At 37.5% G+C, this 14,575-nt stretch overlaps 1 protein-coding gene across 2 annotated transcripts in view; it reads right to left on the reverse strand.

The window, feature by feature from the left end:
* Window positions 1–1,185: 1,185 nt before the first annotated feature.
* LOC129259661 (short transient receptor potential channel 7-like) overlaps window positions 1,186–14,575 on the reverse strand; it is a 24,094-nt gene continuing 10,704 nt past the window's right edge. For both annotated transcript variants that reach the window (XM_064098637.1, XM_054897936.2), the window contains exons 4-13: window positions 14,121–14,341; window positions 10,890–11,129; window positions 10,126–10,290; window positions 8,281–8,539; window positions 7,271–7,510; window positions 6,551–6,806; window positions 4,734–4,944; window positions 4,208–4,405; window positions 3,300–3,420; window positions 1,186–2,706 (exon numbers count right to left, since the gene is read on the reverse strand). In XM_064098637.1, coding sequence (XP_063954707.1) covers window positions 2,387–2,706; window positions 3,300–3,420; window positions 4,208–4,405; window positions 4,734–4,944; window positions 6,551–6,806; window positions 7,271–7,510; window positions 8,281–8,539; window positions 10,126–10,290; window positions 10,890–11,129; window positions 14,121–14,341 — 2,231 coding nt within the window. In that variant the 3' untranslated portion in view covers window positions 1,186–2,386. The remainder of the gene's footprint in view (window positions 2,707–3,299; window positions 3,421–4,207; window positions 4,406–4,733; window positions 4,945–6,550; window positions 6,807–7,270; window positions 7,511–8,280; window positions 8,540–10,125; window positions 10,291–10,889; window positions 11,130–14,120; window positions 14,342–14,575) is intronic.

Consider the following 14,575-nt stretch of genomic DNA (forward strand, 5'->3'; position numbering starts at 1 on the left):
AGTTGTATATACATCTTTTTCAGGAAAACAAACATTGCCCAGAATGTTCAAATTTTAGGAAAAAAAATACAAAAATTTTCCAAAAAAAATTTGCTCGCGCTTCGCGTTCGCATTATATAAATAAGGACAATGATATCATATATTTATGTTGATTTATAAGAATAAAGCTAAAAAGTGACCATGAGGACTACTCCTTCAATGAAACAGACAAAAATTACCTTCGAGCGGCCGATCGGGGATTAACATACGGCTGAAAATGTTTTCGCCCCCCCCCCCCTATTGGCGAAGGCTGGATCAGCCCCTGTTGTCCCCCCTACCTTTCGAGACAGATTTCCGCCCATGGCAAGATGTACCGTATCAATCATCTATAAGACGGGTTAACAACGGAATCTTTAGAGTGTTGTCTACCTGATGTTGATAGGATGGCAATATATTTTATCTTGCCATATTGACTCAATAACGTTGTTATTGTCGACATGGCAAGGCTGACTTTTAAAAGGTCTTTCAAGATAGTGAGATACCTTATCTTACAAAGTTGACTTCTAACATATTTACATGTCGACATGGTTAAGATTAAACAAGAAATGAAACGCATTTGAATTTTGTGAACGTTTTTCATATAAATAGGTAAGGATTAAGAAAATATAAATAATGAGTCCGACAACGTATTTATGCGGGTAAATTTCATAATACGCTACGTGGGTACCAAGTTTGAATGGATTCCAGAGCTAAATTAATGGCCATGTAATCCCAGTCGTTTTAAGCGTTCAGTGAATGTTAAACAGGCTCTATTTGAAAAGGCATGTTGATCCTCATAACAGCCACTTCACAGGGGCCTGGGAACATTTTTTTTTACTGAGGTTGCTGATGTAAATTTGACAAGCAAAACAATAAAAGAAAGAAAGAAAAGGATTTCACTACAAAATATAGGTCACTTTGGTTACATTTTCCAATTTGTTAACACCTACCAGAATTCCAGGGGTGCTGCCTATGAAGAATAATACACGCAGTACCCCCGAGAAAAATCTTGGGGTGCGAAGCACTCCAGCACCCCGCTTCCCAGGGCCATAGCACTTTGAATAAATTAATAATTGTTTTAACGACCTTATAAAGTATATTTTGTAGAATTAAGATACATACGCAATTCTTAAATCATAAATGAATTTTATAACATTCCTAAAGGAATTTGTGTCTAAGTATTGTGCTTATACAAATGATCTTTTATTCAGAGAAGCTGTAGGATCGGACAAAAATCTCTATATATAAAAAAATGAAATAAGCGATACTTTAATAAACTTTCAAATAACAAAATAATTTTATTTAAATAATGTCATTACCCATTTCAAACAATGCATTAAAAGATGTAGACCTATCTTCCTTGTCGTTTGTTTGAACACAGAATATATGATATTAATATATTACACTGTTCGGGATGTTTCTTGCAAATATATCGAGTAGAAATTCCCATGAATTATATTGATGAGAAATGAAATACTGAATGTTATTACATTTAATGTAAACCTACATACTAAATATAAACAAAAATATAAATGATATTCATTTCATGAATATGGTTATAAGAGATATTATATTCAAAGTAACCAGAGCGAGAAATTTAATTCTGCGAATTCTTAACACCAGTAATATGATGAGTGAGTTCAAGTGCGGTGGTGACCCACATTTGTGTTTATTTTTTACTCCAGCTTCAACCAAGACTTATTGGGTAAGACGTCACTCGGTTACCCGATGTTGTCGCTCTATAACTTGCAGGCAATATCAAGCCCCACAAACATCTACGAAACTGATTCCAAACCGACCGATAATGATTATGCCATTGGAAGTGACTGTTATAGCTTTGGTCGGCCTGCGGTTGGTCTCGCCTGTAACACAACACTGTGAACGTGTTGTCGCGCTATAGGTAAAGCAACCCTTTCAAGCTTTTCTCAGAAACACTAACACCTTATCTTGAAACCACTTGATGTCGGTGAGTCCAGGCGGTGAGTATATGGACAATTTTCACCCATTTCTTTCATTCCTTAATATAGAAAATAGATGAGTTACTGTTAGCGTCGTAAAAAATAACCGAAATAGATAATCATCAGGATATTCTTTATGCACCGTCGATTAATTATGTTAATCTTTGTTAGGCAGTATACCACATCCCGAAACCAAGCTTGAGATCAAACTGAATATTATTTTGCAGTATACATGTCGGTGTAAATTGAACTCAAGGGGTTACGACTTCGACATCACCCTGCATGGCGAAATGCTACAGTCCATGCGCCAACGTCATTGAGATGGTTGAAGGCATGAGCCAATTTCAGGATTCAAATCATTTATGGTTTTAAAGCATCTCTGCAGTCACGCACGTCAAATGTATCTTTCATTAAGCACTCGGTTCCAAATTACCTTTCTCGAGTATCTGGGAGAATTGGCATTTCAAAGCTATTATCATTTCTGACAAAACTTCCATCTTTTGAGTGATCACATCGGCAACTTTCTCAAAATCATCAATCTTTCCAGCATCTTCTCCGTTTTCTGGTATCTTCGCCATGGAGGGCCCATCCTTCGCCCGTGCCGGTTTCACGTTGTTTATTTTGGAGTTTGCATACAAATTGGAATCTACCTTCGATGAGATATTACCCAGCTCCTCTAGTACATCGAACCGGAAGCTAGATATGTCATTCTTGATTTCTTCGAGCTCTCCTGAAATCATTAAAAATTGAATAATTTGAAGAAATGCAAATAATTTGTACTTTTCTTTGGACAATTATTTTTTACCTTAGCCTGTTATGGATATATATATGTAACAAATTTTGGTAAAACTGCTGAGAAAAGTGAGTAATAATGAAGGCAACATGAACACCAGTCATTAAAACTTTAAGACGATATAACATTCGAATGTATAGCTCACCCCAATCATATACCTTTATGTCAATGAAAAGAAAGTATACCAAAAAAAAAAGTTTTATTGAAAAAGGGCGTAGTTTGGCTCACCTGTTAGATTCATATGAGCATGAGCAGCACCCCCAACAATAAAAAAAAGAGGAGACTACAAAGCGTGACGGAAATAATACCGGAAACCCCAAAACACAGGGTACGATTGTGAGAAGTATTGAGCGAAAAATGATATTTGGCCCATTTCGTCACTCCAGTACCATTCCCTTCAATCATGTCAATGTGACCTTTATATCGAATGGCTCTGAATTTTGAGGCCTCTGCTGTCCAAAGCCGATATGAGCATCCCACCCAATACTTAACGTAAAATCATAAGAATATATATATATATATATATATACCTTCGTCGATTTCGTCAGTATCTTGTGCTCGTTGTAACTTGAATAGGTATCTCTTGACGACTTTCTTCATGAGATCCTCGTGGCTCGTTACGTTCCGTCTGACAGCTTTTCGCAAGTTACTCTATGAAAAGACAAGATACTGCATGTGGTTATTGGGTAAAGCTTATAGGAGCTCTATGGCACATGATTCATTTATTGTGTAAATCATTCTATGTCTACAGGGCTCTTTTGTAAAGCATGCCTTTGGGCACTGAATGGACTACCCTGTTCTTACATAAAATTAAATAAATAAATAAATAAACGAACAAATAATAAATAAAAAATAAATGAATAAATAAACAAATAAATAAATAAATGAATAAAATAGATGAATAAATAAAAAAATTAATTAATACAGGGTCGGATCGAGGGGGTTAGGGATTTAACCCCCCCCCCCCATGGGCTCCCTAGAATAAAAAAAAAGGTGTATGGGATCAAATTCCAACACCTTCCCGGTTTATGAGAGTCGCGCAAGCAGAACAGTAGCTGATCTACGTGGGGGGGGGGGGTAGGACACATTACGACGCAGCTCATCGTTATTGGGTCAAACCACCTTGTCAACCACCCCCCCCCCCCCCTTCTTGGCAAAAAGCTAGATCCGCCACTGCATCATGGTGCATGGGCATCTTTAACATAAATTTTTTGGCATTTTTTAAATGAAAATCTATTTTGTAATATATAGAGTTTGAAGGAAAAAAAAGTAACCTGATATTCATAATCAAGTGGGCGTTAAAGATGGTTGCATTTTATTTCACTTTAAAAATGAAAGCATAATAAAAAAGGGAAGTGTCAAGGGTCTTATTTCATGAACTTTTTAAAATAAAAAACGTCAAAAGAATTAAATTTAAACAATTAAATCAGTTGTTTACCTGAGAGATTGGTCGGTGAGATGCAATTCGTTTGCTCGAATTCGTTTTGATCAGTTTATGGCTTGCCCACATGAAATTCTTGATGATGGTCTTTGGTGAAGGAATAAGATTGAATGGAATGGGTAATGTGGCCCCTTGCTCAAAATAGGACAGCCAGAGTTTAGAACGAGAAAACTTCCATTCAACATCTTCATCGTTCTGTAACATGCGTTATGAGGCAAAATGAAACGACATGAAATTAGTTATAGTATCAGACACCACCAGTAAAAACACCAATGAAGAAAATTATAACGCGCTACGTGAAGGTGACAACAACTTGGTACGGAGGGGACAATTTTTAAAGTGTCATAACTAATAAGGCATAATAAATTATAGTAAAAAGAGAGAGAGAGAAAGACAGGTGAACACATACATAGATTATTATTGTTATCATCATCATCATCATCATTACTATTAATCTTTATTTTGATCATTTTATTTTCTCCGGAGGGGGGGGGGGCAATCTGGGTGAGAATACTGTACTGACGTTGATCTCGTCGAAGGACGTGGACATCATAGCGATGAGCATGTTGAGCATGACGATGACCATGATACCCATGTAGGAGCTATACAGTAGAACCCCAAACACCTCGGTAGATGCATGTCCACAGTCGGGGTAGTCGTCCGGGCAGGAAGTATTAGACGTGTCACCGAGACCAAACAGAGCCCACATCAGTGTCGTCAAGGCGTTCGACATTCTGAACAAAGCATTGACAAGATAAGGGTGAAAATGTGTGCTCACTCTAAATGCACTAAATAAGCTTGCACTGAAACGAACTTGACTGGGGGGTGGCGTTTTAGGAAAGATTTGTCGGACAATGTATCTGGCAAGTCTCGTTTTAGCCGACAGTTATAATATAGGAACAGGACGAGCTTCTCATCTAATTGAAATCAAGGAAGTTGTCAGCTCCGACAACCTATCGGACGAAAAATATTAATGAAGTGCTTCTCTGCTGTTTAAAACGCTAACTAATCTTAGATATGCAGGTACCTACTGGATTACACAATTCAGTTGTCAATAGGTTTACCAAATGTTCCTAATTGTATTATAAAGGTAACAAAATGGGTAAATTGCCAATTTGTCTACTGCCAACTTGTCCACTCACCACATGGTCTACTATCATTTAGTCTAATGCCATTCCGTCCATCAACATCTCGTCTAACAACTATTTGGTCCAATCATCACTTCGTCTAATCAGCATTTCGTCAAGGACCATAAAGTCTCATAACCAGTTGGTCTACTATCCATTTTATTTTCATTCATTTTGCACAATAACACGTAGTCCAATTAGACCAAATGGTATATTGACTAAATGGCTATTGGACCAAATGGCTATTAGAGGAAATGGTGAATGGACGAATTGGCAATTAGACCATGAAGATAGTGGACGCACTGATGGTTGACAAAATGATAGTAGATGAGTTGGCAATTGGACGAATTGGCTTTAGACGAATTGGAAATAAACCACAGAATGTATTACAATACTTTACTAGAAGATGCAAAAGAAAAAGAAAAGGCATATATCCAGTGAACATAACACTTTCATATTCATGCTTGTAAAACCAAGATGTATGAGGACTAATCACGCTAATAAATATTCAAAATGCCAAAGACATCACTGACAGTTCTCATGATTTGTTCTGTTTTGTCTTTATCAGTTTATATTGTTTTTATGTAGGATCGTGAGCAAGAGGCGGCGGCCGCGGCGCCAGGGTAATCTTATAAGGGAAAGGAAGGTACCTTGAAGATGGTTTTGATTTCCAAATGTTGATATCCTTATGTGTTAATGAAAAGAAGGTATAATGGAGATCCATGACTAAAAAAATAGTGTTCATACTCTTCTTTTCTCCTCTCTTATACCTTTTCCACTCTCTTCTCTTGTTTCAATTTATTCTATTTGCACATGCATAGAGACTATTCATATTGAAATATGCGCAGTGGCGTACAAATTGGGGGGGGGGGGCTTAGGGGGCTCTTGTCCACCCCCAAAAAAAAATCACAACAAACAAAAAAAGAAAAGGAAAGAAAATAAGTGTGAATTAGAAGAACTGCAGTGCACATAATAATAATGATAATAGTATTAACGCAGTTCTTGTATAGCGCATGTTACATTGTGTCATATAACGTCCCTATGCGCTTCCAAAGGACTTGGATATTATTTGATACATGTACCAAACATCAAGAACACCAAACCGACAGTAGACCAAATGGGTTAAGCCCATGTGATATCAGACTATCCAAGAAGTACTGCTTGTAGACCTAGTGCATATAAATCACAAGAAGATCGATAGTCATATACTTACGATCCAAACGAGCTGTTGTCTGGATAGTACCAATACAGATTACACATGGCACAGAAGAAGGCCAGGAAGACCACAAAGAAGACTGCGGCGAATCGAGAGATATCCCCCATCATCCTTCCCAAAGAGATCTGGAGAGGTCCAAGGAATTCGCTGGCTGGGAGGATGAACGAGAGTCGGGAGAAGCTCAGGACATTGGCCATAGCGAACAGCCCTTCCCCGATTAGGTTGAGGTCGTTGTTTTTCCATGCCGTCCGATCTGAAAATGAAAGCATCCCAAGTAGAATTGCTTACAGATGCTGTGTTTGTCGTCATTGTCATGGCCTGATTGGCACATTTGCAAGTGCCTAGTTTAATTGATGGAGAGGAAACACGATTGTCAAATTTGGCATAGTTGCTACTTTTATCGGGGGTGGTATGGGGGATGGTCCAAAAGAAATTCACTTCAGCATGGAGACCCAGTCCAATAGCTGATACAACATTCATATGGGGGAAAATATTGATAATACTGTATGATTGCTGCACCCAAGCGACGAAATGGTCGAAAATTGCATTTAGTATGAACACTAGGTTTTTTTGTTATAAGGTCAGGAATCCCCATCAGAGTGGCCCACTCCAACATCCCTGTATATACGAATTCTCCCTTGTCATTCCCCAACTGAATCTTTTTTTTAATCAGAAGGTTCACATCTTTATTTTGAGTTTGAATAACGTTCAACTCACCACCAGTGAGGAAATAAAAGTGCTGCTCTGCCGTCGGACTGCCGTTAGCCAGAGCCTCGCAACTGCCATCAATTAAAAAGTATCGCTGGGCTTCCATGGTCAACACCATCGACATGAATACGATTACGAGTGAACTAAGGAGTAGGTTCAACATGGCTAAATCAATCCAGTTCCAGATCGAACTGACGTAGGTATGGAGACCTTCCCGCCATATCTGCTTCACCTCCTGCCAAATCAACCCTGCACACGAAGATAAATGATTTGAAACATTTGTAATATATCATGATAACTCATAGTCACCCAGGTTAGCCACTCAAGTCTATAAAACTGTTCTTTAGCAGAATGCCTGGTTAGTATGCAGAAGGCCATTTTTGTAAACTGATATCTCGTAGCGCGATAGCCACTTAACCTTTTTCTCCAGCGGGACCTATATAATGTATAACAGCGAGATCCTGGTTAGAAGGCAAGTATTTGGTGTGTCTCGACTGGGAATCGAACATACGACCCCCAGATCCGATGTGGACACTTCAACTACAGAGTCATCGTGCCTGGTCACATATGATAATTGATAAGATATAATGCAAATCATGCTAATGAAAATGTAGATCAACTGGTAATCAAGGTATTGATTGATTTATGACCGAAATTGATAAAAAAATAATAATAAAAACATGCATGAATGTGAAACCACATGTGTAGAATGTGTAGAAAATTAATTAAATAAAAATAAAATGAGCAATAGATGAAACAAATGAAAAGGTATTATTTCATTTATTTTATGCATGTTTGCTTATTTGGATCAGATTCGTACAGTATGAAAAAAAATCGTTGTGGACTGGTGGTTCTGACAGACTTGGGAGCTTGTTTCCTAAATGAATTGTCATTGTGGTAACTACCATGGTAACAGAGCAGCCAATGAAAATCAAGGTTTACATTGCAATGACCTTCATGGCATGCAAAGTTACCATTACCGTCGGTCTTTATGAAATGGGAACCTTGATACTACTTACCCAGAACCATGATGAAAAGGAAAAATTCGATGGCGCTGCCGCTGCCCCGTATCTTTGCCTTGATGTCATGTTGGACACCAATATCATTGATGTAAGGTATGCAGGAATTCGATGCCAGGAGCACGTCCTCAATGGTTTCCACATCAACACGGGAGGTACCTTCCGTTACCGACTCCATGAACATAAGCAGAAGGAATACCATGTACATCACCGACTGGTTGATGAACTTGATAATCGGGCTCCGCATGAAATTACCAAACTGTACAAAGATAATATTGACTGAATACAGATAAACTGTGGTCTTTTTTAATAGGAGAAGGAAAACACATCGCCCTGTCCACGGAGGATTATATTACTGTTACTGGGGGTGCTGAACATTGTCACAGCACCCCCAGAAACAATAGATAACTATCCATGGCCATGGGAAAACCTGCTTTCCAATCTAAATGACAGAATTAGGGTAAATGGACGTTATAGAGTATTTCTCACTTCACGAATCCACACGGTGTGTTGGAGGTTCAGAGTATACCGATTCATTTCTTGAATAAAAATATAAATCAAAAGCCATTATATTACTGGTTTATTCTAATCCATTTGGTCTAATGCCAATTCGTCCAATTACCAACTCGTCTACTATCATTAAGGTCTACCATCAGTTCGTCCACTATCCATTTCTTCTAACAACCAGTTGGTCCAATAGCCATTAAGTCCATATACCATTTGGCCTAACTGGACTAAGTGTTAATTGTGCAAAATGAAAATGTAATGGATATTAGACCTACTGGTTATTAGACGAAATGGTCATACACGAACTGGTGATCAGGCGAAGTGATTATTGGACCATATGGTTATCGGACCAAATGACCGTTAGACGAAATGTTGATGGACGGAATGGCATAAGACTAACTGAAGGTAGACCATTTTGATGAGTAGACGAGTTGGCAATAGACGAATCAGCAGTTTACCTTGTCAGTAGCTTGTTACATTATGCCTCATGTTGTATTTTCTAAAAAGTTTATCAGACAGTACACTGCATGATCATTATCTACTGCTGATATGAACATATCAAAGTAGGCCTACATGAAAACGTATAAAAACACATATATCAAAAACAGTGAATTAACTAACTTCAATCGTGATAGTGCTCCTGATGTACATTTTCTAAGAATGTCTTTATACAGGACACTGTGCTATCTACTGTTGATATGAACATAATTATCAAAGTAGGCCTACATGAAAAGTATATAAACATATCACTATATACACATATAAAAACAGTGATTTAACTAACTTTAATTATAAAAGTATTCCTGCATGATGCATATTTCCTAAGAAATTTCTTCAGACAGGACACTGTGCTATCTACTGCTGATATGAACACACCTCAATACACAAACATGTTCACTTACCGAAGGTGGATGTTCGCTTTAAAGAAGTCTATTCACATCATTCAGTATAGTGGATATTTCTACCAAGAATAATTCCTAAAATATTGTTTAATCAATCATCTTCCATGAGTGTCGTCTGGACAGTGTATGCATCAGTTTAGTTGCAATCATCTATAACATTACATAATTATGTGAGGGGCCTAATATCGTAAAAGGTCGGCCTATACATAGCTTAACAATTATTACTGAAGCCACAACAAAAGGGTGGAGGGTATATACAATCACAGGATATTTTAAAGTTTAGCAGTCGTTTGAAAAAAAAATAAAACGGCGATCCTGATTGGATGATGGTACTTGGCATGATGACCATAATGCGCTTGTAACGGAAAGTTTGATTGGACGTTATTGCGGTACGGAGCCCGGATTGATATTATAGAGGAGACAAAAGACATTTCACCTTTCCTTTGGGGTAGATGAGATAGATGATGACGGCCACTGGTAGGAGGGGTAAGAAGAGGGGCAAGATAAACACTCTCATCCAGGAGTGCATCAGTCTGATCTGAGGAAAGCCTTGGTACCACAACGTGGCAAGATGGTGCTGGCAATGGGGATGTGCTACAAACTGTGATTGGATTGTGGGGAAAGAGAGAAATAAAGAAAGAGAGAGGGGGAGATGGAAGAAGAGGTTAGAAAGATAGGGAGTGAAAGACGAAGAGAGGGTGGGGAATTTTGTATGCAGAGAAAACAGAATAAGTGATATTATGCAAAAGGTAATTTTTATTTATGCATCATGATAATTAACATAATTTATGTCGGTTTCTAATAAAGCATTACAAGATAGAGATGTAACGAAATAGAGACCTATTATTATTCTTTATTTCAATTAGAGCAAAATCATTCATTTTCCATCAACGCAAAATACAATTTATAAATTCGCACAACAAAAACACTGATACTGAAATTGGATGCAGAGCCGAACAAAGGAATCCATTCATATGCAAAAATCAGAAACAGAGAATTTTAATTCTGGTATAATTCTTTGTAAATTTACTCTTCAATGATATGTGCTGACTTTCAAGCATGTCTAGTAACAAGATTCCAAAAGACCAAAACCAACCCCTAACTGGCCAACATACGGAATCATTAATACAGGAATAACTCGAATTTTTTTTTTCGGGGATGCATGTTTCATTAATTTTGTGACAAGTTCTGCTCACATACCTGTTTCTGGTGATATTCGATGGCCATTTCTAACCGCGGGAGGGCGTTCTCGTCTTCCTTCTCATTTTCGACTTTGCTTCCAAGTGCACGTGGAGGATGACCAATTTGCTGATCACGAACCTCGGTTTCTGAAATGGCAGTCTGTTTCAAGATGGTTTTAACTTCTTCTGTATTCTGACACATATCGAGTAAATTCGAGGCATACGTCTTGCATTTCTTGATCAGCTCCTTGTACTCATTCTGAGTTGATTAAGAGCAAAAACAAAGGAGTGGAATTGTTATACAAATAATGCACGTAAGTGCGTGCATGCAGGGCCAAATAATGAACGATGTGCGAGAAGAGCCAATGGATATACCGCACCGAGGTCCGCAGGACCGAGTGCGGTATATCCATTTATACAACTCCCAAGAATGTTCTGAAATCTGATTGGTCCAAATCGGATCACATGATATTCAGCGAATCGCACTATTGCATCCAAAATGCACTATCCTGCACTCTGACGTCAGAGTGCAGGATGGTGCGAGGTCTGGAATTATCTAGAATTTAGATCAAGTATAGCATTCGGGGCAACTCAGTAACATGGGGAGGGGGGGGGGGGGTTGTATAAAACAAACAATGCACGGATTCTTGTGCAAAGAGGACCTAAATAATGAACTCTGTGCTCGACTCGCCAAATGGATATACCGCACTCAGTCCTGCGGACCTCGGTGCGGTATATCCATTGGCTCTTCTCGCACATCGTTCATTATTTGGCCCTGCATGCACAATAATGCGTGTATTGTTTGTTTTATACAACCACACCCCTTAACCATGTTTGCCCCGAATGCCATTTGATCAAAATTCTAGATAATGCCAGCACTTGTACTTTCCTGCACTCTGACGTCAGAGTGCAGGATAGTGCATTTTGGATGCAATAGTGCAATTCGCTGAATATCATGTGATCCGATTTGGACCAATCAGATTACAGAACATTCTTGGGAGTTGTATAAAAGAAAATAAGTGCCAAACCCAAACTGTTATGACTGACATAGGCCTAATCATAATAATAGTCTTGTAAGCGTCTAAACTATTATACCATTCGGAAATTTTGAACTATACCCATCAAAAGTCATGTTTGAGGGGTAGTATATTATTTCTAATTGCTAAAGAGTGCTAAAGATTGATAGCTTCAAGCAAACACTATTATATCACACATGTAATTTCGAAACTAAACTCCTCAACAACGCAAACCATTCACCGTCACCTTGAAAAATTTAAAAACACGTTTCTCATTTTAACGGAATCGACACTTTTGTTAGTATAAAACAATGCATTTCTCAACAATATTTTATTTCTGACCGTGACCTATATCTTAATTCCATGATTGTAGGAAAAACAAAGCTGTCTAAATTCCAATTACGCCAGTTTCCATTATCATGGTTCAGTAAATAATTTCCCTTATTCGAGTTACCTATAACTTTTAGATGTAACTATACACGTATATATGCCCCATCCCACCCCGATCACGCGGAGTGTGGTCATGTCCAAAAAGGAAAGGAAATCTGCTGATTTTGGAAAACTGCAAAAATCTAAATTTTGAGATTCCTTTATTGTCTCATGACCGACAAAAGGTACAATGCTCCGAAGTCACTTCATCTGGACCTCGAGTCCTCGAGTACGAACAGAGCCATTTATTATCAATGGCTCTGAATAGAGTGACCAATCCGTCTCTTTTTACGTTATATATATATATATATATATATATATATCTAATCTTGATAATTTGTGCATTGTATTTTGTTGTGATTTTTATACAGTAAATAAAACCAAACCAGATCAAACCAATCTATTTACTCAAGCTATTATATCACATTATTATGAGAGAGAGGGGTACTTTCTCTTCAAAATACAATTCACCTCCTCATTTTCTGTAACAACTAATATGCAGTATGAAATCCGAACGAGGGCACTCCATGACTCAGATCTTTCTTGTTTTTATGCTGGTACTATAACAATATATCCTGTCATATAATAATGATTTCGAGGAGATAAGATTATTTATTGGCCTGTAGATATTTTATCCTTGTCGTGAAAGAATAATAATGCCAATACCTTGTATCAATTTATATTCATTATCATAATTTTAATAAACCTCTATGCTAATGAACATTTATATTTGATTTTGTACAATGCTGTGCGACTTGTGGAGTGATATGCTTCCGAGCAACAGCTATTCATAATGCTCTCATCTCCCCGACAAGACTGCTCGTCTTCGCTTGTTCATGCCATGTAAACATCATTAATGATTGTATCATGAAATTTTGTTTTATGATGTTTGTCAAATGAATAAGAGTAAAATAAACAATAACTATACCGGCAAAAGCGGATGGTTGGCCGGCCCCTGCCGTTATTTATTGTTTGTACTTTCGGTCCACCATAGTTTATTCATTTCAAGCACGTTGAATATGTTTTTAAATTTCTCATACGAAGTGTTAACAGATGAAAGAATGAGAAGTTAGAATAAACCTGCAATGTTGATTTAAAATTATTAATCCTATTTTGGATGGAAATCAAAATAATTTAGGGTAAATTGTTTGTTGTTGTTATTTCAGTGGATGATGAACAAGATTCCCCTCCTTAATGTGTATCTCTCTCCCATTCTCTGATGGATCGGAGAGGCAACATACCCATTATGTCTCGGCGTATACTTTTCCATAAGTTTTCTTCTGGTAGGCCTATAGCTAACGCATATCCTCTCATGCAATTCATTTCATGGCCTTTCTGGCGACCCATGGGTAAATTTAATGGTAGAGTTTGTTTGGGTTTTGTCGAGAGAAATGACACTAGCTCTATTATAAATCGTATTTACAAATTAATCTTTAGAACACCAATAAATGCAAAATTTAATTGGTCCCTATAACCACAGTCGATCTTGATTCGTTTTGTATTAAGTTGTCATTATTAAGGGGCTGTAAGTTATAGGTTAATTCATTTACTAAATGTAAATTACATTTTGTTAAAGTACTTCAAAGCGACGATATAATTGAAAAACGCATCTCTTTGAAAAGAAACTTTCATTTTCATTTTTTTTTGGTTTAATTTCTATATTTAATGTTGTTAATTTGCAATATTTTCGATGTGATTTGATGTGATATTTCCCAATGAAATGTATTTATTCATGACTTGTTACAATGCAATTTTCATGGAAATAAAAACATTGAACCGACTTATGAATTGTTTGAAACTCGTACCTTGAACTCCTTTTCCGTTTTACAAAGGCCGTTGAGTTCTTTGCTCAAGAGGAAAGCTGTAAGGATGGGATCTTCACTTGTCAATGAGATGTATGCTTCACTACATAGTGCACGGTATGCATTGATAATTGACAAGGAGTGCATGAGAGGATCAAACTCCTTCCGGTTCAAACACATTGTACATCCGCAGAGAGGGTGGTGGGGCTTGACAAATTCGTCACCTGAAAGAAAAAAACATATATACAAACCATAGTTTGCCTAAAATACTTGGAATATATTTGAATTGGAAATGTTCGAAATAAAATCAGTTAAGTACGGGCAATCATTTTCTCAAAACATGGAAAAGCTTGTTTAACCAGACCTTACGAGAAATGACATCTTGATCCTCACAGAATATACATAACACGCAAAGGGGTGCCGACAAGAGGGGGTGACCCCGGAAAATAATAACAAAA

Source organism: Lytechinus pictus, chromosome 1, assembly GCF_037042905.1.
Source record: "Lytechinus pictus isolate F3 Inbred chromosome 1, Lp3.0, whole genome shotgun sequence".
NCBI lineage: Eukaryota > Metazoa > Echinodermata > Echinoidea > Temnopleuroida > Toxopneustidae > Lytechinus > Lytechinus pictus.